The 27,192-nt window shown below is 40.7% G+C and overlaps 1 protein-coding gene across 2 annotated transcripts in view; it reads left to right on the forward strand.

Annotated features, from left to right (window-relative positions):
- The window catches only part of adora1b (adenosine A1 receptor b), a 55,662-nt gene extending 30,061 nt beyond the window's left edge, over window positions 1-25,601 (forward strand). Inside the window, exons 2-4 of one of the 2 annotated variants that reach the window (XM_073470884.1) lie at window positions 11,182-11,286; window positions 11,397-11,549; window positions 23,644-25,601. In XM_073470884.1, the coding sequence (XP_073326985.1) occupies window positions 11,437-11,549; window positions 23,644-24,457 (927 nt within the window). In that variant the 5' untranslated portion in view covers window positions 11,182-11,286; window positions 11,397-11,436 and the 3' untranslated portion in view covers window positions 24,458-25,601. Of the gene's footprint in view, window positions 1-11,181; window positions 11,287-11,396; window positions 11,550-20,334; window positions 20,676-23,643 lie in introns of those variants that run through there. The other variant, XM_073470883.1, reaches the window with a different exon arrangement.
- Window positions 25,602-27,192: the final 1,591 nt, after the last annotated feature.

The raw sequence follows: 27,192 nt of genomic DNA on the forward strand, positions 1-27,192 counted from the left end.
CCAAGCAGCGCCAGCGTAATGTCGTCCCAGTGTGTCATTTCATACAGCATGCCGGTGTTGCGGAACCAAAAGAGGCGTGACGGTGCACATCATAACATTGAGATCTGTAATTTTTTTCTTTTGTTGCGTTTTTCCACCCGGTTTCCACCCATAAATCTAAAAATGTATCAGCAAAGTGCTTATTATAACGTGGATGCTGTTGTGTTGTGATTGTGTGCATGGAGAAATTAAAACTCCCCTGGCAGAAAACATGAATGCTTTTAGTCCTATTTAGAAGATGAGGTAGTGATGAGCTTAACCATTTTGTGGTCAAAATGAGCCTGAAAAAATTTCTCCTGCCATAACTAGAACTAGAAAATGGATCACCAGGAACAAAAATGCATCACTTGCCCCTCAGGGATTCCCTAAAGCTGGGGTGCAAGTGCTGCTAAACTTTTTTCCCCTATGCAGTGTATTCACATTACCAGTCTGACTGCTTGAATCTCGTGCTTCAAAAGTATCTCTGACTGTGACCCCTTTTTTGATGTTTCACTGCACCATTTCATGACTGGAGCATGCACAATTTCTACACATCCAAACAGAGCTTTACCCCGACAGACTCTGTTTTAAGCTTGTGCGTTCCACAAATATTAGATAGTTTTCAAAAGGGAGTTTGCAGAACGCTCTGGCCAAACCAAAATGGACACACAGTCTCTCTTGCAACAAATACTGACTAAGAGATTCATCTTTCTCTTTGTAGCATTTTCTGAGGTGTTCAGTGCCAGTGATTTCGCGACAAAAGGCCCACAGTTCTTATGTGTTTCGTTGACTGATTGCATCCACGTGATTGATTGCCTCAAAGACATTTTTTTTTACGTTCAAGGAATAACTTGGACAGGGAATTTGAAAGAGTCATCGGGCTTCCTGAGAACGTCATGAAGAAAAATGATGTTGGGAGACTGTATGCGCTTGTAACAGGAAATTACCTTCCACGTTTCCAGATTCACATGTGACCTCTACAGCGGGATATTCTGTGCCCATTAGGAGTGAATTGAATTTGCATTCATTGTGGATTTTGACAACTGTTTTCAGTGTGACTCCCATGTAATAATGAAGGCTGCTGCCTTCCTGCTGCCTGCGTCAGACTTGTTTGGTGAGATGGAAATACTACAGGCTTCTCTATATGAGAATGATGGTTATATTTTTTGTTCACATCAGTTTATCCTACTAAACATCAGATGTGGCACACCAAGCACACCCACAGTCTTTTTCTTGGCAACTCATCTTCCAAACCCTCCTCTCGCTACTGAGATGCAGAGCTTCATTTTTTAAAGAGATCTCCCTCTCTCTCTGTTTCTCTTCCACTCTCCCCATCTCTCAGCATTGCTTAAAAAGTTTTCCATTAAGGAAACTTGCACTTTGAGTTGACCAGGTCATTTATAATTTAGCAGGTTTGTCCCTTGCAGTTGCTTACTTTAGAGTGTTAGTGTGCTCTCTCCGGTCTCTTTGTCTGCGGTACAACCAGGACTAGGCCTGCCGAGTGCTGTTGATTTGATTTTAGATCAGGTGTTCCCTCAAATGCTTTGTGGTGGAGTGTTTAATTAACTCAATTTGACCTTTGGGTATCCAAGTCAAACCTCTGTGTTAGACAGAAGACTAGATTCTTAGATAAGATTTTTCCTGGAAGGATGAATGGAGTGAAACTGGAAAACGATCATTCCGTCCCTAATTAGGAATGTATCTGTGAAATGGTGAAAGTGGCAGGTTAATCCTTTACTTCCACCACAATGAAGCAACAATCTAAAAAAAAAAATCCATGTTAAATGGGTCAATGCAGATTACCAGACCTGGATTCACAGCTGTGCTCACAACCCTGGTTTAACAGAGGTTAAATGTTAAATACTGCTTACTGGTAGCCACTGAAATGCTGAACACGGCCTATTTTATGTACAATGAGTTGACATCCAGCCCGTAAGCAATTAATTCTGATCTGGCCTGGTAACTGCCATGTTTCCAACAAATCCTCCAAATTAAATGACAAAACACACTGACTGTCATTTACCCCCAGGACACATAGAAGCTTTTTGTGATCTGATGTCCCGATTGGCAGGATAATACCATTTGTCACTGCCTTCAAAAACTGTTCCATCATGTGTTTTTTCCGATCTGGTACTGTCATGGTTGAGGTTTGGTTACATTAAGTTTACATGTTAAGTTTATTAAGTTACAAGGAAGCATTATAACCATGTTACATTAGCACTTAACACCAACTACAGCTGTATACTGGGACAGTCAGAAATTTTGCAGGTGTTTGGTCATAAACCAAATGCTGGACAAATTAAAATTTGGATTGATGATGGTGAAAAGACAGGGAAACACCAAAATGATTACAATTCAGCCTGAGAGGGACATGAATGTGTGTGTCAAGTGTGTGTCAGCATGGCTAGACACAACTACATTTAAAAGAGAAAATGCCGTTGGCCTTGCCTAGTCATTCTTTACAACCTTGTCGTTGATTTTGAAATATGCAGCATTATTAAGTCGTAAGATGGAGGCAACAGCCTGGTATTTACCAGTGAAAAAAATGGCTGGTATTAAGGGTCAAACATGAGGTTAAACCTGTGTTCACTGTCTCATGTCACAGTGTTTATTTGTCAGAGGTTATTTACTGTATGTCATCAGTATGCAGAAACATGAACCCAATGTCCTGTCCTTGGATAAGGACCGAGACACTTCAGGAGATCCTTTAAAGCAAATTGATAAAAGACCTTGACCTTGGCATTTATTATTCATGTGCATCTACAATGAGATAATGAAGTTCTCTTCTAAAACTCTATACAATCACAACTTTGTGATTGACAGACATTGCGTATGCTTCATTTGTTATGTTTAAACAATGTTAACAGAGATTAATGCTTTCTTCTTTTACCATTTCTTGTTTAAAAACTCAGAGGAGGACGCTGATGCTTGTGTAGACTTCACCACATCAAAGAATCCCAGCAGACATCTTAACAACACCGGGATTATCCGGATCCCAGCATCTGTGTGTGAGTGTGTTTGTGTGTGTGTGTGTGCACGTGCGTGTTAAAATATGTGCTCTCATTTGTCCGTAAACCATATAATATGAATTCAGCCGAGACAAGTTCATTCCTCCTTACAGAGCACTGCACAGTGTGCCATGCCAACGAAGCTTTTATGATTGATAATAACAACATATATGAAGGCTATATATAACACAGTGTGTGTTGGTTCGGATGCTTTCCATGAGATGAATGGGCATCTTTAAAATAAAGATCATCTTAATTGTTCTCTGTTTGGCAGAAATATGGCTCCAAAAATACTTATGAATACCCGTATATCCTCCACCTACCCACTCCCCAAAAAACTGATGTAGACGAACAATTGCAAAAGCCAACTGGTGGCTTCTAGAGGCGGCAATATTTATTAAACCACACTATAAAATAGGTTTTATACATACTGAATAAATGAATTGAAGTGTGGGATCAAATGTAATTGATGATAATTAACAAAATGTATTCATAAATCACCCTTTTAAAACATTGTCATGAGATGAAAACAAAATGAATACAATTCAGCACCACAATTAATAAAATCTAGAGTAAAATATTGCCTAAAACCATCGCAATATTATTTTATGGTCATATCTCCCAGAAATACACGGATTAACTGTATGTCTAATGATTTGAATACTTTTTGTGTACAAATGGAAAGTAGTGTTTGAGGAGAGTAGAGCAGGAGACAGTAAACCATTAAGATTCATCATCAGGAAACAGTGAATATGTCTAAAGATTTAATTGTCACCTGTCCTGAGGTGCTGAGATACAGAGACTTGAATAGTAAAAATCCCAGTTCACTGTAATAAAGTTTATCTGAACAGCCATGCAGTAAGTAAATAAGTCCAATACAACAGCACCACAAACTATGGCCTCAAGACAATATAGTTAAGTCACTATAACAATTTCCTGATTCACAATAAAAACAATCATATTTCCACAAAGCTAATTACTGTAATCTACTCTTGTTGTAGAGTTGCTGGTCATAAAGTCATTTCTATAAATGCACAATTTGACATGAGGTAAATCAAGTTAGATTGTGTGGAAGTCATCATGTGAACTAACTTAATCCTTCAGTTTTTAAACAGTGACCAGTGCCACAGTTCATACAGTCCTCTGGAACTCATTTGTGATGGCGTCAGTCCAGCAAGACACAATCAAGGGAAATTAAGGAAATGAGAAAACTGAATAACAGTTTCTTTCATGAATGTTTATTTTACTGCACATTATTTGTAGGGACACTGTCCAGTTCCCGTATCTGCCTCCCTGAACCACAACTGTAAACTACAGTATGTTTGAATTGAAATGTATTTCATGAAATATCCATCTCTCACACTGACACACGTGACTATTATGACATTACAGTAACAGTATCATACACCTCTGCAGTACATTTACAGTATCACAGGCTGCGTATAAATGCCTGGAGGGACTGAACATGACATAGAACAGTGTCAAGGCGAAACTTTAACAAGAGAATATTGGTCCTTATTGTTATCTGAGATCTCTCAGCCATTATAATACAATGTCAGTACATCTGCAAACTGCAGTCTGTATGCTGCTGGGTCCTGAAGGGAGCCAGTGACCTTCCCATTTTCAAAGCAGCCATAAATCTCTGGAAGTTACTATGAAAGCTGCTCTCCATGGGAAGAGAAATTCATATTTTTGATTAATCTCTCGTTGACTAATTTAACTCTCTAGATTCTCATCTTAGAGAAAAAACGCTTCAGTACCCGCAGTTAGTTCAGAATGCAGAAAAGCTTCTGACTTACAAACTTATGAGGTTTTTTTTAGTGACTTCCAGATTTTATTAACATTACAGCAAATAAAAAAGGCTTGTATTGCTTTATTGATATGTCAAGAACAAAGATATTATCTCAGATCCACAGACAAGCTTTTCTGACAGTTCCCAGTTGTAGACTGAGGCTAAAATGTGCTAAAAGATTGACAGACTTTGAAGTTCATTTCATCTACTGAGGATTTGTTTGATGATTTTGTTTTGTGGAGAGAATTGTGTGAGTTTGCAAGATGTTTGAAATAAGCTAATTATTAAGCCAGGAAGGTTGTGTTTTCAGTTCTGCTTGTTTGTCAGCAGAATTATGGAAAAACTACTGTCCTGATTTCCATTGCCAGGGAAGAACAGCTTCGTCCAAGAAAGAACCCATTATATTCAGAGCGGACCCGTATCACAGTGGCATATACACAAATTATTTTTCATTTTTGTTAACATTGAGATAGGACATAGAAATAAAATAGGACATAGGAATAGAATGCCGAAATGTCTGCAATGTACGTTTCTGAAAACTACAGATATATTGAAAATTTCCGTTTCCTTTATTTTGCGTCTTTATGTTTCTTTAGATTTCTATTTGGTGTGTGACCTGGTTAAGTTTTGGCACAGAAACCACTTGGTTTGGTCGCCATAAACAGCAGCACTCTCAACTGTAACTCCATCACCATCCCCACCACCTCCTGATATGAAAGTCAGGTCATAACCACATCAACGTGATATGACATGTATTTTGTTGAAATGTCAATATGGTATGTTGCCTATGACACGTACAAATGTGATAGTTTTGGGGGGTTTTGGGGTTTTTTTTGTTACAGTGGTTTGCAGAAACAATTGGACTGTGTAAATTCTGTAGTGACGAAACATAGGCTATTGTAGAAATACAATGACTCTAATATCACATTCACTGGTACCAGTAATCCTCTGGGATAGCAGGCACATGTAGTTGCTCAAACTTAATACAGAAAGCAGTTGTTATGGAGCACTCTGGGACAGTGGTTTAATGGTAGAACTGGTAGACTGTTGTTAGAAGTAATGGTGATGTTATGATTGTATACAATTAATATCACTATAACTTTTAACATCGCTTTTTTCTCAAACTAAGGTGTGGCTATGGAAACGTAAATACTGATTATACTGTAGCTAGGGCTGGGCAATATGACCTTAAAGTAGTAGTATGATATTTTTAGGCTGTATTTTGATAGACGATATATATCTTGATATTTTGAAATGTAAAAAGCACTTCATGAATGCTAGAGCTGGGCAGCAAAATCCAATATGTGACAATTTTTAGGGATGACTGTTGGTACTTTCATAGACATTAACACAATAAGATTTTTGATAAATAATCATCAATAATGTTGATATAATGACTAAGGGGGTAAAGACAAGTATTAGAACAAGTGGAACAGTCTGGTAAGTTCAGAAAATCACATCACTTTTCCTGCCTTTAAAACCAGGAAAAGACAACACATATGCCATATCACAATATAAGGATATCTAAAATCTAAGAAGATATGTAGTTTCATATCATGATTACAATGTATTAACAGTATATATTGCCCAGCTCTAACTGTTACTCACATTCAAATTGAGGTTTCGGCTAGGCACAAGCATATTTTGACATAATCCTATTAGTTTTGGGAGTATGTCCAGACATATAAAGTGGTTTTGCTCTCAGATTTGCACATTATAGAAGGGTAGACTATTGGCCCTGGAGTGCCCTCCTAGTTATGTGTGTGTTTATAGGAAATCAGCTCTATGTGCATATAAAGGTTTCAAACCAAAATTCTTCCAAGGCTTTCCATCACCCTGAGCTATAATTAATGTGTGGTGACCTTGCTAGTCCGTGATTGAGGGGGTCAGTCTTTATTTGATGAAAACTACTTTGGCGGGTGATATTTCATTACCCAGAGAAGTATTGCGTATAGGTGGACTAATTTATGGAGGGTATATTACACTGGCACCCAAGAAACAAGCTCACCAGGCTCATATATGACGTTTTACTCACTGCCATGGTCTCAACATTTATAGCGAGGTAGGCAGATGTTGTCATAGTCGGTGTTTAGTTTTGTTTTGTTCTGCATTGCTGTGCCAATAGATATAAAATTTCTTCCTGTTTAAAAATGTAAAGTATCGTATAAGGTAGCACAAAGCCTGAGGTTGCAGCTGCAGCTTGTGTGTGCTCAAGTTGTGTCAAACAGAATCAATTCTTGCACATGAATATGCTAATAGAGCAGGAAAATGCCACTGGCTGTTTCACAGTCTTCTAACACCTCAGCTTTAGGAACACTGAGTCAGTCAGCAGTTTCTCTGTTGCCAGCACTGACAGTGATTGGTTTTGAGTACAGGAGTGCCCTTACTGCATTCCTGCAGAACTTTGTGACGACTGATAAACTCCCTCTCTCCAGCTCAGCGTAATGAAGCATGAGCGATTCAATAGCCACCGGAAAAGCAAATGTCAATTGAAGGAAAGGCCAATGTAATTCTTCTCAGGGACAGTCAATTTAGCTAAACCCTGAGATGTTAAACACTTAAATTTCTTTCCACATCGGTTCACATTTATTGACCAATTCTGCACTTTTTAACCCAGAAGCCAACAATCCTTTTATGAGTTTATGCCCATTTCTACCACATCACAAGCATGGCAATACACAGATATCTTCATGTGCATACCCTACACAAACATACAAATTAGAATTACAGAGAACCTCCTCTCTTTATTTATTTATTGTCTCATTTATTTTTCTACTCATTTACTGATTTGTTATTGTTATTTATCTATCTTCAATTATATATTATTAATCTCTCCACCACTTCGATAACCAACGATTCTCCTGGCACCTGAGGGGGATTTAAAGGTGCAATACATAAGAAGTGGCACTTGCCGAATTAATACTAAAAACAAATTCAGGGGAAACATATCTCCAGTGTAACCAGTGGTGGACTCGGATTGTTTGAGGGGCAGGGGCGAAAAAAATAAAAAGGGCACCGCATGTATGTATTTTTGAATGTTTTCAACTAAAATTCTTACATATGTCACCTTCTGAGGGGGGAAAACTATGGCAGAGCATGATGAAAGAGGGGCTGGTTTTCATTTTCACATGGAAAGTTGGAAACAGGTTCATTAGTGATGGGAGCTGTTCTACAGGGGATTTGATCTGCATCAGGCCAGAAACCTCCTAGTGGTCTGGTGGTGGTGTAGAGCGAGAGAAAGCAAAGAAAGCAAGGATGGGGAAAAACTTAAAAATTAAAACAAAGTTGAACCATAACTGATAGATACATAGGTAAAAGAAAGATGGGATAAATCAGAGATGGATAAATAAATAATTAAATATATAAAACTCTGGCCGGACTCAGCTGTCCTTGCCTGTCCTGGTTCCACACTGACGCCTCTTTGTTCCTGGGACACAACCAAAGATGCCCCCTAGATTTTTTTCGTCCTCTCTCCCTCTCTCTCTTCCCACTCTGTCCTTTCACACACAACTCCCATACACACACATATGCCTACTTGTGTACATAGTACAATAAGAAATCAAATTATATCCTTTCAGTTTTACTCCGGATGATTACTGCAGCGTATATGTATTTCTGACTTCTTCTTTGTTGTGGTTTCTCTTGCTTGCCTTGTCATGTCTTATCATTTGTCTTGCGCTATTATTAAACACTAAAACACGCACACACATACACTCACTCACACACACACACACAAAACAATTCCTATACCCACGGTCCATCTGGTCCTTAATGGTCCCATATACACCTGCAAATAGGAGGTCTTGATCCCAGAGGGCCACATCTACTTTTCACTTTATTTATTTTCTCAAGCAATATTCAGTCTCTCCACCGCTGTGTGAATAGACTTGGATCGCTGAGGCGGTTAAGTTGTTTGCAGCCATGGTCTGGATGCCTGGGTTAAAAGGATTTGGGGCAAATGAGGGGAAAAATGCTCTCTGGGTGGTTTTGCAAAAGCAGTCTCATCTGTTTTTCTAGGTGTCTACCTCCACTGCCTTTCTCCACCGTGAACTAAAACATTCAGCTTCATTTCCCTACAATTAATAAGCGTCTACTGTGTGGCTATTTAAGTGAGTTTGAGTCTGTATGCATTATTATGTCACTAAACACTACAAATGTTCTCTCCAACAAAAATTTTAAAATGTATCATTCCCGTCATTGATATCTGTTGCCATAGAAACAAACTTGAATTCCCATATGGCAGTCGGTGGATGATGGAGGATGGTGGATCATTGAGGGTGGTGGATGATGAAGGGTGCATACACCAGTGCATATGGAATGCATTTGGCTCCGAACAAAGAATTTAATCAAGAGCTTTTGCATGGTTGTCACATACACTGTGAGGGTCACTGGGTCAAAAAGTAATCAGAGAGAATTTCCTATCAATATGCAAAGCCATGGAGCACTTTGCATATGGAAATAGTACATACAAGAAGGACAACAACATACTGAATGTATACTGTACCCTCTGAGTGGGGAGCACAGTCGCATCAATTTATCATAGTGTCATATGTGTTGATACATATTAATGGCTGGTAATGGCAATAAGAACGCCTAAACTGTGAACATATCAGCCAGGATCAGAGTCATGGATGGATGGATGGATGGATGGATGGATTGCTTGTTGGATGGCTTGTTGGATGGATGATGGATGGTTTGCCTGATAGATGGATGGATGGCTTGTTGGGTGGATTATTGTTGGATGGATGGATGGATGGATTGCTTGATGGATGGATTGCTTGCTTGATGGATGGATTGCTTGTTGGATGGCTCGTTGGATGGATGATGGATGGATTGCTTGATAGATGGATGGATTGCTTGTTGGGTGGATGGATTGACAGGTGGATTGCTTGATGGATGGATTGAGGGATATGTGGATTGCTTGATGGATGGATACATATATAGATTGGTTGTTTTTTAACAAATGAATGGATGCGTGGATGGATGATGGATGAATGAATCGTTGGATAGGATAGGTTGGTTTGTTGTTTGGCTGGTTGGTTGGTTGGTTGGTTGGTTGGGTGGTTGGCTTATGGATGGATGGATTGATTTTTTTTTAAAGGAAGGATGAAGGATGGATGGTGGATGAATGAAGGATGGATGGATGAATGGATAGATGGATGGATTGGTTGGTTGGTTTATGGATGGATGGATGGATTTTTGAAAGGAAGGATAAAGGATGTATGATGGTTGAATGAATGATTGTTGGATGGATAGATTTGTTGGTTTTTGAAAGATGGATGATTAATAGATGGAGTGATTCATTGATTTAATTGTGATTAACTTGTTTTGAAAGGATGGATGGATGGAAGAATATAAAAGTCAAAATTGAACTCAACATCAGTGAAGAGAGTCTGGCTATGATGACTAACTACATGATTGTTTAGACCCTGAGCTCTAAAACTGCACTGTAGTCTCTTACATGAAAGCTCATTTCATTGCCTCCTCAATTAAACTGCTCTGTGCTTTAAAATCTCGTGAAAACCTGCTTACATTAAACCCATCAAAGCTAAACCAGTGAAGTCTATTTCAATTTAAAGATGCAGGGCACAGTGCACTACACCGATGATTGCCTTGATAATTTAATCATGACAATTCAAATGACTGACTAAAATGGTGCCTATACTCATTCTCTTCTGAATGTTAATAATTCATCCTCATATCTCACTGGGATTTTATCCCCTCGCCGAGTGACAGAAACGCTTCCATTGCAGAACTCTTTTAACTGCCTGGCACTTTCCAGCATGCAGGCAAGAATAATGCATTTCACATTGCTATAATTATTTCCTGTCTTAGCTCCAATATTTGGCTCTCCCATTTGTGCAAACAAAAACACACACACTACTCTCCAAATGCTGCTTTATAATCCCAGAATCGCCAACAATTTCCCTCATTTGCAATATTGCTCTTAGATTGAAATGGCAAGTGGCGATAGAGTGCAGGGATTTATCTCATTAATAAACTATTACTCCTAGGATGATTTCAAAGGAACTCAGGGTGGCAAGAGGCAGAGGACATTTTAAATCAATTTTCTGTTTCTCTTTCAGGGAAAGGGATGGACATGCTATAACAAAAACTGACAGGGAAGAAATAGATCTTTGGGTGAAACAATTTGCACAAACCTTTCCTTCCTCCTTCTTTCTAACTCAAGTGGTTATTTCTTTTAAAGCATTACAGATGGTAATGTTTTTTTTCCCCCTGAGGCTGTCCAATATTAAATACAGTATTGGTTTGTGAAGTGCGTCCATGTAAACTGTGACTGCCAAGCTGAGGTAAAATTCTGGATATCATTTAAGTGTGACCAACTATTTTTATATTTTCCAGTTTTATCTGGATAACAGGAGCAGCAAAACAAGACAAGGCAGACTGCTTTTTGCATGAATCACAGTGTCTCATGCATTGAGATTTGTCATCGCTGGAGGTGGTAAGGTAAGTAGATGCCGTCTTGCCCACAGTGTTTACACCATCTGCTGGATATTTCAAAAGTGTTAGAAGACCCACATAACTCTGTCTAACATATCTTTTGCTCCACATTTCAGTCTGGGCATTCTTACGACTGAGAGGTGGTGAATAGGAAAAATGCTGCAGCAAGCCATGCAGGGAGGCATGCAATGTGAATGCAGCAAACATCCATTGAACCACAAGTGCCCTGCCTCATTTATTCTGTGGGAGGAACAGATGTTGGCCCTGAGGTTGGTCTTCTTTACACCCACAAATCCACAAAAGTTGTTGTTGGTGGGCTTTGTTTTATTTAGACTGTGCAACATGTCTCACTCATGGAAAGCTGTGAGGCAAGTACATCCATCCATCAGTCCATTTGCTATAACTGCTTATCCTCTAGAGGGTCACGGGAGGCTGGAGCCAATCTCAGCTCACACTGGACGAGTGGTGGGGCGCACCATGGACAGGTTGCCAGTCAATCACAGGGCTGACACATAGAGACAGATAACCATTAACGCTCACGTTCACACCTACAGGTAATTTAGAGTTGCCTATTAACTTAAACTGATGCGCATGGACTGTGGGAGGAAAAGCCCACAGAGTCACGAGGACCATTCATGAGCTCTGTGAAAAATACAGAAAAGTACAATTAAATAACACTCACACACACACTCAGATGATACAGACTTTTAGAGGAATAAGAAGCATAAGTAGAAAATATGTTTCTGGGATTTGACATGGTGTAAAAAGTGTGAAAGAAGGACTTAATCCTACTGATGCACAGAAGCAAAAGGATACTGTGGGAGGCGTCAAATTGCACAAAATGCCAATTTCTATATAATATTGCTTTAAGAATGTGAAAAATGAGAATGAAAACAAAATCTGCTTGGTTAGGTTTGGAAAAAATGATTTATGCTTGGTTTCACCCAGTCTTCTGGAGAAAGTCCTGTGTGAGACCCACTGCTTAACCTCAACCAGCACCATTCTTGGGACTTGGAGTGGTTTACGTTGGAGTTAATGTAAAGCCTGGTGCTTCACCATACAGATGTTAAAGAGAACCTACTGCGTCTGTATACTACGATGACTGACATGACAAAAAATGGCGGTGTTTGACCGGATTAAATAGTATGAATCTGCACAATAAAAGTAATGGGCCATTGTCATTTTGGACATCCAGCAAGTCTTTTGCAAAAAACAAACAAACATAAGATCTACTTAGGCAAACGCTTGAGGTCCTCACCAGAACTCATTTAACAAACACTGCGGTGCCCGCCTTCGGTCAATCAACGCAGTTTTGAGAATTTACAGAACACAGCAATTGTGGGCAGTCACTATATTATGCATGACAGAGGCTAAAGACAATTAGACAAACACCGAGGCACACATGTTAGAGAAATCAGAATAAATTAGGAGATGAAATGCCTCCCGCTCATCTAATCAGCGGCATCTAGAATATGTTTGTTTATGTTGCATCAATCCCAAAGTATGTCAGAGTCTGATTAATGGCATGCAAACTGCTGTGCATGATAAACCAAGATCCACAGTCCCAGCCCAGTTTCATTGTGTGCTACAGAGATGATTATGAGCATCCAGAATTCAAACACACAGTCTTTAGTATGCAGACATGCACACTGAGCGTCTTGGTGTATCCTGCTGAAGAATTAGACTTGATTATTAATTCTTTCATTTACAACACTGGATCCTGACAGCCTCTAAAATTTACCGAGCCAACATCAAAGAAGCCGAGGCTGGAGCTCAACGTCCTCTTCCACAGAGAGTCGAAACTACACATTTGACCCAGTTTTCTTGTACTCACCAGGACTCGCTTTTCCAAAGCGTCTTTTCAAAAGGAACATCACAGCAAAGTGGGCCGACAACAGCCAGGACTTAAAAGACACATTCTGAAGCGATAAATGCACAAGAGGCCACATCAGGTCCTTTGATTCAGGATTGACCACACCTCTTAAACATATTAGATTCAGAGTTTTGTCATTAAGCCACACATTTTTTCCACCTCTCCCTCCATTTCCTTTCATCTCCTCTCTCATCTGTCTCGTCGCAACGCAGAGCCCTAACTGATGCCTCTCTCCTCCTGCTCCTCTATCTAATTATATTCTTTCTCCCTTTCACTGATTCTCCACCAGTTTCCTCTGTGTTGCCTTTATACACTGAGCCGGGAGAGTTCAGAGCTGTCGAGGCGAACGAGAACAAGAGCCTGATTTCAAAGAGAAATGCTGACATGTGTTTTGAAAACCATAATTATTCAGGTCTATCTTTACTCCTTCACTTCCTCTGAATACAGAGTAATCTAATTGTGTAGTGTGGGACTTGTTTATGCTGTAATAAGCACATATGCAGAGTATGCCGTTACACCCTAATTATCACCTTTGTTTACAAATTAGAAATTTGCAATCAACGGCTGATATGATATAGAGCATCAATATTTCATTCGCAAGCTGTGATCATGGGAGGCATACATTACTGTACATGCTGTCAAAGTGCTTCCAATTATCAGTATGCAGCTGTAATGGGAGTACATGTTGGGGGAAAAGACATTTAATATTCCTTCTCATTATCCAGAGGCCTTTAATATGTTCACAACCACAAGGAGAAATTGAGAATAATCATAAATCTTTTGTTAACATCAGCTATACTGGGCTCATGGTGGCCAATTTAAGAGACATACAGTAAGTGACACAAAGTAAAGCCTGCTCACCTACCTGCATGAAAACAGGTAGTGGGTTTTTCCATAAATAGTTCTGCATGTAATTCTATGATAAGTGTGGGCTGCTGAGAGCATTTTACTGTCATGCTGTCTGGGGGAGCAGCAGATATTGCACCCTGATCAACTGCTCATCATGCAAATGTCAACATGCAAGGTGCGAATTATAAATTTAACCTTGATATTTTGTGAGATGCAGAGTGCCACTCGCTGCTGGGGAGTGAAGAGCTGTGGGAGATACAGTATTTTCTGCACAGTAATCTTATTTGGGGCTGGTGTCAGATGACGTGCATGGAGGCACTCTTCCCCTGGAGCTGCATTAGGGAGCCTGTGGTTTGGGTTTAGCTTTTCTGTTGGAGTGGACCTCCTCTTCATATTTCAGCAGGCATACAAACACACACTCATACATATACAGAGACAAAAATACACCGGGGAATCCCATTACGCTCCAACTATTGGGGAACCACCGAAAGGAGAATCTGTAAAAACATGATTATACGATTATATTATTATATTGCATGGTAGCCTATTTTTCCATACAAATATATAAAGAGGAATAGTGTTAAAGGAATACGTTGACAATTTGAGAATATGGTTATTTGTATTCTTGGTGAGAGTTATGTCCGTACAGTAAATATGAAGCTACAGCCAGCAGCTAGTTAGCTTAGTTTAGCATAAGGACTGGAAACAAGGTGAAGGCTAGCCTGGCTCTATCCGAAGGTGACAAAACCCACCTACAAGGACCTCTAAAGCTTACTAATTGACACATTATAGCTTGTTTGTTTAATCAGTACAAAACTGAAAAGTGTCATTTTTACACTTCTGTGTTTCTGAGAATGAATGTGAGTTATAATGTGTTTAATTATTGAGCTTTTTAAGCTGCTGGTAGGTGGATTTTGTTACCATTTGACAGAGCCCGGCTAGCTTTTCTCCCTGTTTCCAGTCTTTATTGGCTAATCACCTCCTGGCTTTAGCTCATTTACCCCTTTCACACTTGACAGAAAACCCTACTAAGATCTGGCATCCGTCATTTGACTCTGCATTAGTGACAGGTATTTATCGCCTCCGGCTCCAATCAGCTGTGATGAAAACTCAACTCCCCGGGTGGACCTGTTAATTTTTGCCCCTTATCAGGGGCAATAATATGACATGTGTTCAAGTTATGGACGCTGGCTTGTTAAAACCTTTAAATCCCTCGCTGGTCCTCAATTAAATACGTTCTCGCTGTGGAGGAGCACAGAGACGCAGGAGGGAAACAGAACACTTATGCCATATGCCATAACATATAGGCATATCAGGTCATTAATAGAAAGGTAAATAAGCAAAATAACACAATTAATACCTTTACTCTCTCTTAACAAATTAATTAACTTTATATTTTAATTGTAATACAGCCATACCATTATGACAATAACAGTAACAAATACAGAAAAGTAACATACACCTGTCACCTGAGTGATCAATTTATTTGTATATTTTCTACATTCTTAAGGCTTATTTTGAACAAAGCTAAAATTTAAATACAATAAGGGGATTTAGTATTTTTTTCAAGTCAATTAGGTGGAGCTTTATTGGCATGGGAAATTTACTTTGCCAAAGCAATTGTGACATAGAAAACAACAAAAGAAAAAAGAAAAACAGGGTTGTTTCACATTTACCAAGAGAATATATAAATGAATGGTTTAATGAATCATTTAAGTAAACTGTTAGTGTTTCTAAAATCCTGGCTGCGGCTGTGCTAGTCAAGAATGTTATTTGATAAAACATCATCAGCTGGCCAAACTGACCGGCTCACACATCAAAATATCCGGGTTTTGATCACGGAACGGCTTTTTGTATTATACGAGACAGCGAGCGGCCGGATTAGCTGTTGACATTTTTCATTTTCACCCTGTCAGCTCAAGCTCTGAGGAGACGTGGTGGGTAATTTCCCCGGCACACTGAGAGTCTCGAGCAGGTGATGGTGACGTGGGGCATCCTGCTGGCAGCTCTAAGAGGAACTCTTACAGGAAAATCACTGTGCTCACAAGGTTGTTTTCTCTGAGTGAAGTACTTTTCATGTGTCATTATGTGCTGCTGATGAGCCAAAATGAGACTCAACAGACACAACTCCAACTAGCTTAGCTGTGAAACGTAACACAAAATCTGGGTCAGATGGATAACGTCAAATTTTAATAATGGCAAATGCAATTGTTGTGCAATCTATGTTCAGTATTCATATCTATAAAGTGACCTCCACCGCTGAATCTATTATTCCTGAGGCGATGTGTTCTCACTCTCTGTTGTGTAAAGCTGTTTACTATTACCTGGTTAATGGCTCTGTTTGTGTGGAAACAAAAGTTTTCCATGGAAGAGATTAGAAAGTATCTGTTTTTCCGGGCTGCACCACTTTGTTGAGAATTTCCATGTAAATTACAGATGGCCACATTCATTCCCAGCAGCTATAATAGTTTGGATGCTGTTCCATCGTCCAGGGGATACATACGAGTCCTTTAGTGTTCTTATATTGCCTCCTATCTGAGATTTTCATTGAAGACCTTCCGAGCAATGGCTGAGTCAGGTCCATCCATCTTGTGTTGTTTTTCCTCGAGTTTCTCTTGTAATAACACTGCAATTGTATTCCTCGATGGCCCTGGCCTTGTTTGAAACAGCTAAACTGTTTTCCTGGAGGGAGGGTTGGCTAATAGGACGAGGTCTCCAGTCTTTGGCAGTTTTAATGATGTTGTAGCCGTCTGGTTCAGTAGTCCGCTGAGAACGCCACTGCAGTTCATCGCCGGCTCTTTTTTTTTTTTAATGACTGAGCAATATTATTTTTGAACCCAGTTCAGCAGACAAGACACTGGGGAGGAAGCCTCTATGTGATCTTTTCTTGTTTGAATATGGACATGGTTGAGCGCTTGTTTGTTCATCCAGGCAGCTGAGGCCTTCGTATAAATCATGCGATGTCAGAGCAAAAAGGTTGATGTGCTTTACAAGCTGTGAGGGCGTCACACTGTGCCTGCACCCATTAGTGGCTCTCTCTGTCATCTATCAGAATTATCTATGCTTAATAAAGAGGTTATGTTAAAAGCAGTCAATCTAATAACTAACCAGCTTTCTTTTCACCAGCCCTGGAGCTGGGTTTTTGAAGGCCACATATAAACTGTGGACATTTGTAACTGCTTTGATTTTTGAATCAGTAGGAAAGGAGCACTGAACTGCAGAATATGTCTGATAAAAATGAAGCACTCTGCACTCCAATGGTCACACATCCCCAAATGGCAAAATCTGACAAAAGTTTACTGAAGCATTTCTTTATTTTTTTTACTCTGTGGACACGGCAGTCAGTGAAACTGAATTGTAAGTCATACAAGTACTTCAGGGATGTTAAAATTCATCCCTGAAAGACCTTGACAGTCAGCAAAGTTAAGTTATTTTAGGAAGTCTGCGTGAGATGCAGGAAATGTTTTGCATCTCACACACTGTCAAGTTGCAGTGATGTCCTCAGTGAACACTCGGGGTGTTTTATATACTGTATGTTGATGTGCATGTAAAAGGTCTTGAAAGGTAAAAAGCACAAAGTCGGCACCAACGAATCTTCTCTCTCCCACAGAAAACACTGCTCTGTTCTCGGTAGTAACCCAAAATACAATTATGAATCTGAAGATGAGAATAATATGTCTCCTTTCATTGTGGGATATGTAGGGCACTCCCTTATCGCAAGTGGTAGGTCAATCCAACATTTACTTCCCCACCCTGATAGCACAGTTTGCCCATTAGGTACCTCACCATCCCCTCTATTAGTGGCCCTGGTACTGATGCAGCTCTCAGTTAGGTGAATTCATTGTAAGGAGGCAGGGTTAGGCCCATGTAAAGCTTTATACGTAAAACAAGCATATTTATGAATTTTAAAAAACTCTCAAAGTTCAATAGATTATGTTTTTCCAGGATGTTACAATAATGACAGCCATGATGAGCATGACTGTGTTCTCTGCTGAGTCTGTAAGCTGCTAAAAGGAGTAAGCCTCTTTCCTGACCCCTTTGCTCCGCTCAACCGAGGTTTGAACTATTGGTGGAATTCATACAAAATATTAAACTCATCAAGGAAGGAAGGAAATGCAACTTTGACGATGAGTGAAAGTGGAAGTGAAACCACAGAGAATTCTCTCTTAATTGTTGACTTAATTGTCGGCCTAAGTGTGTCCGCCCGCACCATTTGCTCTACAATGATGGATTTCCAATGCATTACAACCACGCTCATTAAAGTGCCACAAGTAGGTCTGATGCCAATCACTGCGAGCCGACCATATGGCTGCTTCCTTCCTCACTGTATGTTGGCTGACCTCTGGACCTCACGCTGATATCTGTGACCGTGATGCTGGTCACAGATGGAGGCTGTCTTCAGCGGGGCTCCTGCTGACTCTTGGCCATGCTGCCAACACACGTGGTGTCTTTCTTGTTGTGAACACTGACCACAGTGCTACCCTGCTTTGCTTTTTGTTTTTGTTTCACTCTGAATCACATGCCAACTGTCTGCTGAAATCCAGGACTTCCACCCTGCGGTCTCTTCCACATTACATGTGATGCAGTGAGTGAGCAGAGCTCCATCTGGGACGCCATCACATCCAGTCTACACAGTCATTTCTGCTCAGATGTGAAAAGAGAGATCTCTCTGCTGTGTGCTGCTGACCTTTGAACCACAGCAAGGGAGATGTCAGTGTTGTCACTACTGTATATGCATGCAACACTTGACTGCTCAAGGTTCAGCGTGTGTTTCCCAGACAACGATGGGGTGGGTTATTGTGTCAGAAGTCAGAAGCAGGAAATATCAATATAATTTTTTTTACAAACCTCTTAGAAAGCTGCAGATGATTTTTTAAAAAGTCTGATCAATAGATGCAATCAGTCAGGCTTCCAGTTTTGTTGTTGTTATAGATTTCCTATTAGTTTGGAGGATGGGGGCTGGCCTGAGGCTCAGCGTGGAGTTCTTTGAAGTCTGAATCGCATGAATATATTTAGAATGACCTGAATATCTTTTTGTATTACAGATGCGTACTTCTGTGGTGTGTTTTGAATTAAATGAAGAGTGTGTCGATGAAGGAGGAAAACAAGATGTGTGTGCTTCCACTGTTTACTCAGTCCCTTACGACTTAGCTGAATAAACAAACTGACCTTAAAGGACAACGCAGTTTCATACTGTTTTACCTTGTTTATATTTGGCGGACCCTGCCGCCATTCTAGTTTCAAACAGTGTTCTGGGGACCTTATTTTCCTCTGAGAACAGCTTGTTTATTCAGTTATGGGAAAAAAAAGTTTGTGTCATTATCATCACTATCATTCAAATTCTGAGTTTGAATTTCCTCTCCAAAACTGCACAGTGCCCCTTTAAACTACAGTGCCTCTTTCATCTGTTATTATTTGTGTCAGCTATACCTGCAACTCTTATCAGCACAATGCACAAGCGAGCAAGGTCCATGAGCAATTGAAAGGGCGTGGGAGAAAGAAAGGCGTGCATGGCGTTACATAGAATATAGGTGTGAGTGCAATCGCCTCTGCACTACCTGACTTCCTTGGGACAGTCCCACAGAGGGCTGCGGCGGCGTTGGTTTATTTCAGCGTGGAAAACGACGAAGGAACCGAGAGTGAGACCAGGAGATTTCACAGAAACAAAAACAACACATGTGAAAGGAACAAAAAAGAGGCGAGAAAATCGTGCAGCTATTTTGGGCAACAGCATTATTCTTATTACTGAAAGCACAGCGAGAGTGAGAGAGAAAGAGAGAGAGAAAGAGAGAGAGCGAGAGAAGAGGGGGGCAGCCGCCTGCGCAGGAGCTGAAACTGCGCGCGCTTTCATCCAGGAGATAGTTTCTCATTTGCTTTGTTTAATTAAAGAAAGAAAGAAAGAAGAAGAAGAACCGACGCCTGATGAAGATGAAGCGCCCTCTTGGATAAATTGAAGCGCATGCATTGGAAGGATGCTGCCCTCACCAGGAGCAGGTGATTTCAGCCAAGTGGAGGAGGCGCAGGGCACAGGGAGGCAGGAGGGACGCACAACAGCCGCCGGACCACAACACCTGCTCCACAAGGATAACCTCCTCATCCTTGTTTATGCTGCTGGTTAACGAGCTCCCTCTCTCTCAGAATAACTGGATTTTTTTCCAAATTGATTTTTTTTTCTTGCAAGTTAGGAGAAATACGTGGGCACCGTGAAACGGACAGACGCGCGGCTCATTTGAAAAAAACGGTCACAAAAAAAAAGAAACCAAGGGGCTGCTCTTCTGCCTCACTACAATCAATCTTCTTCTTATCAAGGACACAATCATCTATCTGCAAGGATGCCCGGAGCCCTTCTATCAGCCGAGTCGCTCTACATAGCGATGGAGGTGCTGATTGCGCTCGCGTCTGTGATCGGGAACGTGATGGTGGTTTGGGCGGTGAAAATTAATAAATCGTTGCGAGATACTACGTTTTGCTTCATCGTATCCCTGGCTCTGGCGGATATTGCGGTGGGAGCCCTCGTCATCCCCCTGGCCATCACCATCAGCATCGGACTCCAAACTCACTTTTACAGCTGCCTGCTCGTGGCGTGCACGGTGCTGGTGCTCACGCAAAGTTCAATCCTGGCCCTCCTGGCTATTGCGATTGACCGCTATCTCAGGGTCAAGATCCCCACCAGGTAATTGAGGTGAAATGTTGTTTTTACCACCTGAGCCATAAGGAAAGGTGGTGAAAGCTCCTGTGCTCCTGCATCGATTCCCTCATGGGTCTTGTTTCACTCCACAGGATGCATCCCTCCTCCCAGTCCCTTCATATGCGTATAGATCTGACTCTCCAGCACTGACATGACAGCTAACTAGAGCATGGCTGATCAACCAGCAGCTTCAATTAGTCCCTCTATCGTCAAGATTGATATTAAGTGTGAAAGAGTGAAGTGACAGAGAGATTTAGTGCATTTGGCTGTAGGGGCGTGTGCAGGAGAATGATGATTTCTGTGTTTCTGGAAGGGCTCAAAGAGAGGTCAGATTTGCTGTCAATGATGATCATTCTCCCTCTCTAGTGTTTGATGAACCAGGACCACCAGTGGTTTATCATGCCAGGCTGAGACAAAAGACTGAAGCGGTGCTGAGAGGCTGAAAAGATAAGCTTGTAGAAGAGGGGAATTTATTGTCTGAGAAAATTGTCTCAAAGTGTAATCTCCTGTCTAAGACTCGGCTTCGTCTTCCAGGGTTATGATAGCAGTTTATCAGGACTTCAAGATTTTGACTGCTGAGTCTTATTAACTATAAAACTATCCCAGCTTAATGGTGTCTGCTGAAGGAGTTCTCTCTTCCCACAACTTATTTTTGTTATCAGGGGTGAGCAGGGCCAGTGATATTGCCTTAAAATAATATTGCGATATATTTAGTCTATATTGCAACTAGACATTGGCCGATATTAACATTTCATACCACAATTACCTTTTAAAGGTGCACTATGTCATTTTGTAAAAGAAATTCAAACTCAGGAAGGTCCTTTTTAGGAAATAAGTTCCCCAGAACGCTGTTTGAAGCGTTAAAGGTGACTAGTTAGAAAGATCCTGTAAGTAAAACAGTACGAAATTGTGCAGCAATTGTTAATCAATCATGAAAATCAATCAAAGAAGATTTTTCTTTTCTAATGAAAAGTTCTTCCCCAAAACTACTGTACATACTGTACCATTAGATAACATCTAAAATTGCACTAGAACAGACTGGAGTGACTTTAACCATACATTTTGTTGGGAAACAAATATTTTTATTTCATCACAGATAAGACAAATGTCTTTTTTTAGTGGAAAACATTCAATCAAAAGAAATCTAAATTAAGTAATCCTAAATCACCACAATCAACTTATTGTGAGTGTTTCTTATTGCGATCTGCGCTAAAATCTTTTTTGGTTCATCTCTAATTGTAAAACGTAATATATCGCGATATTTTGAAATCTCCTCAGCACTTCATAAACGCTAGGACTTGGCAACAAAGCAATTCACATTCACATTACTTTAAACAAAATACCTCGATATCGACATCGACAGTGTTGTAGGGATGACTATCTGTATGTTCAATATTAACACAAAGAGGTTTTTGATAAATAATCATCAGTCATGTGGATATAATGACTAAGTGGCTTAAGGCAAGTATAAGAATAAGTAGAACAGTCTGGTAAGTTCGGAAAATTACATCACTTTACTGTAATGCAGCCTTTAAAAGAGACATATAACGCTAATTTTCAAGTTCATATTTTGCGTCAGTACTAGAGTAGGTTTACATGCTTTAATGCTAAAAAACACATCAGTTTTCTCATACTGTCCAGTGCTGCAACACTGTATACCCCCTCTGTCTGAAACGCTGTTTTAGCTTCTGTCTCTTTAAGGCTCACCTCCTGAATACCCAGTCTCCTCTGATTGGTCAGCAAACACATGCCTAAGCCAGCACTACAAACAACAACAAAGCAGCTGTGCTAAATGAATTCTTAGTCTCAAACTAGCTGCTAGGCATAAATTATGCAAATGTGTGACATGATGACGTAGTGTGATGTCACAAAGTCACAGAATTAAAGGTGGGACTACTGACGAGGCGTTTCAGGAGCAGTGTTTTCTGTGGGAGTGAGGAGCTTCTGTTGGTGCAGACTTTGACCTTTTTAACTTTCAAGATCTTTTACATGCACAGGAACATTTATAACACACTGAAGGAAAGGAAAAAAACAAAAACGCACAACGTGTCTCCTTATGCCATATCACAATACAAAGATATCCCAAATCTAAGATGATATACTGCATAAATTGGCCAGGAGCTTGTACAAAACACAATTACAGTATTACGACAGTCTTTGTTCCAGTAAGTAGAACATTTTTAGTTAATCATTAACCTGACATTGTGTTTCTTCCTCACAGTAACACTACAAAGTGCTGATTTTCTCCTTTTCCCCCCCACACTGTTTAATCATTATCTGATCTCTTCCGGGCTCTCAGGCTCGGTGTGTGATTAACGATCTTCTTGCTGTGCCTCAAACACAGACGCTAACTTAACACATGCATCCCTCAACACTAATCCAAGACATGGCACCGGTGATAGCTAAATTGCAGAGTTGCTAGGCAAAGGTCAGGTTATTGTAATGCTTATATTTCCCTTACAATTACAACATCAGTAAATATCAGTCTCTCTTTGTCATTAATTGGTCACAGAGCAGAAGTGATAAGATGTTACCTCCTACTTCTTATCCATGAAACAAGATAAACAAAGAAAAAAACAAACCTGTGAAGCCAAGTACTGCAGCTTGTGTCCACTGCTCCACTGCAATAAGTTAGCAGATAATATTGAGCCAATTTTAGGAACTATAATTCAGTTTTGCCCTCAACGAAAAGCAGCAGAGCTACAAAGGGCAAGGTATGCTGATAAAGGTTTGCAGAGACTGTCTTGCTCAAGTGGAAATATGCTGCAAGGAGCTGTGTGTAAAGCGTCAAGGTGCTTTGTATTTTAAACAATAACTCTTTCTCATGAATCACACCTTTTATCAGCCCAAGAACAACTGCCAACATGAAAAATGTAAGCAAATAAGAGAGCATGCATGCCCTGACAGCGCTGTGAGAGAAAGTACTGACATGCTGCTGTGTTTGCTCCTGCAGGTACAAGCGGGTGGTGACCCCTCGGCGAGCGGGGGTGGCGGTGGTGATATGCTGGACGGTGGCTTTCATTGTGGGGCTCACACCCATGCTAGGCTGGAACAACCTGAAGCGCCTCCAGCAGAACGGCTCCATCAGCTCTGACCTCATCATCACCTGCCAGTTTGAGAACGTCATCAGCATGGACTACATGGTGTATTTCAACTTCTTCGGCTGGGTGCTGCCGCCGTTGGTGTTCATGCTGCTCATCTACGCAGAGATCTTCTACATGATCCACAAGCAACTTAACAGCAAGAAGTTCACCACCAGTCACACAGACCCCAACAAGTACTATGACAAGGAGTTGAATCTTGCTAAATCGCTTGCTCTGGTCCTTTTTCTCTTCGCCATCAGCTGGCTCCCCCTTCACATCATCAACTGCATCACACTCTTCTGCCCCGACTGCAAGACACCCATCGTCCTCCTCTACATCGCTATTCTTCTCACCCACGGCAACTCCGCCGTCAACCCAATCGTCTACGCTTTCCGCATTAAGAAGTTCCGCACGGCCTTCAGGAAAATCTGGCAGCAGTACTTCTGCTGCAAGGACACGCCAGCTCTGGAGATTCAGCCCAGCGACAGGAAAGAGATGCCCAATCCGGAGCTGCAGCAGGTGAGATCACCACAGCCCCCTCAGAAGAAAATCCTAAATTCTGATCCAACAGAACAGCAGCAGCCTCCGCCTTCACCGCCGCCTGAAGAGGAGCAGGCCCAGACGCCCGAACCACAGCAGCAACCCAAAGAACATCCGCCCTTACTAGAGCAGAACGCAGTGTAGGCCAAGGAACGGAGCTGATCACTGGCTGGGAAAGTAATGATGATCAGTGCAAGAGCATTGGTTCTGTCCTCATCTGAATGAGGAGCATGAAGTGCTACGGTGCTGTAAAGAATGAGGCAACTGGGATGATAAATCTCACTGGAAGATCATGTATTGTTACTCAGGAGGAGTGGATTTAAAAAAGGGTCCCTACAAACTCGCCATAATGGACGTCTTTGACAGCAGCTGTCTATCTTAGTAACAGACTTAAGACATTAAGCTTTAATGTTTATTTTAGTCAAACAGTTGGTGTGAACATTACAAAACGTGCAATATAAGTTATTGTGGTTGGACAGTATCAAACATTATAACTTGCTTTTTCTAAATTCAAATAGAGCAGGCTCATCTTACTACTGTAATCCCCTGTCTGTGTGTGTGTGTGTGTGTGTGTGTGTGTGTGTGTGTGTGTGTGTGTGTGTGTGTGTGTGTGTGTGTGTGTGTGCGTAAACTGACAGTGGCTGAAGAATATGAATGTAATATTGCTGTAAATAATGGACTAGCTGTGAACGCTCATCTCTTCTTCAGGGTCTTAATCGCACAACAGTGGTAGAGCAAGTGGCACTATGGGAGAGATTTTTGCAGCTAGGAGGTGTGTTCGTGCTGATAGAAGGGTTTTGTAATCCCTTAACTCTCCTCCGCTGGAGTCTCTGAGTGATCCAGGAGCTCTGATCCATTACAGAGGAGATGGACATGGATAAGAAACAAGCAGCTGGAGGGAATGGGAGGTTTTAACCTTTCAGAAGCTGCGTGCAGGAGACTCTTGGCTGCAGGGTGACAGCTACTCATGGGGGGAGAAAGACAAGATGCACTTAAGCTCATCTTTATCCAGCCTCCAGCTGGTGGTGAGAGAGGAGGGGTTTCCTCTTTTTTCCCCTTCATGAACCAATAATAACCTTATTACAAGTTACCACTAGGCACAGTGGCTTCCATGGCCTTTTTAAGTGTTTTACTTAGTATGGACTGGACAAGAAAAAGACAACCTGAAGATTGTGAGTATCTTTACTATATTGTGAGCTCAACATTTTGCATATTGCCAAACTGGGGCATCTGTAGATTAGTGATTAAACTATGTTAATGACACTGACATAAAAAAAAAAAACCACTGTATGAGAATGTAAAGTAATTCTGTATTGTCTCTTGTAAAGACTCAGAGCTGTGGACAAGACAAGCACTGATGTTCTCCTAACTGGGTGACAATCTCTTATGTAAGGGGGAGACATTTTTAATGCCGTCCTGACAGACATCTCTGGCAAGAGCAGACAGTGAACAGTGTTGATCCTCGGATGTAGGGGTGGGCGATCTGACAATTTTAGATCATGATTGATCTTGAAGGCAGCCACAATCTACTCTTCAGCTAAATCTTAGAGATTGTGGTATTTAATGTCCTCATATCTGTTTCCAAACTTCACATAACCTCATTGACTAGCAGATCAACAATACACGACAATCCAATAGAGTAATGTGGCCGATAAGATTGGACAAATCACTTCACATGGCTCCTTTTTTGGGGTCGTATTGTAAGTATTGCAATTTGAATTATAGCAAGCAGCAACATGAATGAAGAGCTGGCTATAGTCTACAGGGCATTTCAAAATGCAGGATCATGGATTTTGACAGACAGTGATATTATTTGTTTGGACAGATTACTCACCCCTACTTGAATCATTAGGACAGTGCCAACATAAACCTTAATGCAATCCACAACACCTGAGCGAAAAAAAGTGGATGCAAAAATGTGTAACATAATGTGCTTTCCATAGATAATGCTGTTTACAACCTAGGTTTTTAAGTTTGATTCCAATAGAATAGTGGAATAATCACACAGTATTTGTGTAATTATTTTATCTTATTTTATAGCTTGATGAATGATCTCTGGTGCCAATGTGGCAACTGAGCACACAGTCCAACTCTGTCTCCTAGAAATTACATAAATTCCTAATCTGCAGCAGCACATGCGTTCAATTTCTATAAACCTAATGAGAAAATGTTGTTAATTAAAGTATCTGGTATCTGGTTACTTGCAAAAATGTTGTAACTGAACGTCTGAAAAATGATCATCATTATAGCTCAATGTATCATTGAGAGTGTATTTAATTTTTTTCCCCCACCACAATATCCAATGTAGCAATTCAAATGCATCAGTAGTGACTACTGCATCATTAAACTTTTCATAGGTAGCAAACGCACTTTGGTTGAACATTCAAAAAATGAACTAACATAATCAACAGAGTGAAGGTGTCAAAGATGTCGAGGTACTGTGTTACAGAGATGTCTACTGACGTTAGCATGCTAACCAGCTAGCCTCAGCCCACCCTGTCTACTAATACTACTTCTACCACCTCTAGAGGCAATAGTTCGATAGCCCCCGCAGTCTTAGCTGGGAGATGTAAAAGCGGTGAGTTTGTGATGTAGTATAATAAATAAACAAAATAAACCCAAGATAGGAAGTATTTTTACACTTATTTTCCTCTCTAAACAGAAAAATATGAGCACAAGTTTCAAGTTTCTCTCTTTTACCAAACTAAGATGAGCTCAATTGCGTTGTCAACTCATCGTAAAACACACTTCATTCAAACTCGACACTGAATGTAACAAAACTCACCAAAACTTGGTTTGTCTTTCCACAATCACTTTTGGGTTTGTCAAAAATAAATCCTCAGTTGGGGCTCTACACACAATCTCTGCTCCTCTGCTAC

The sequence above is a fragment of the Pagrus major genome, chromosome 7 (assembly GCF_040436345.1).
Source record: "Pagrus major chromosome 7, Pma_NU_1.0".
Lineage (NCBI taxonomy): Eukaryota > Metazoa > Chordata > Actinopteri > Spariformes > Sparidae > Pagrus > Pagrus major.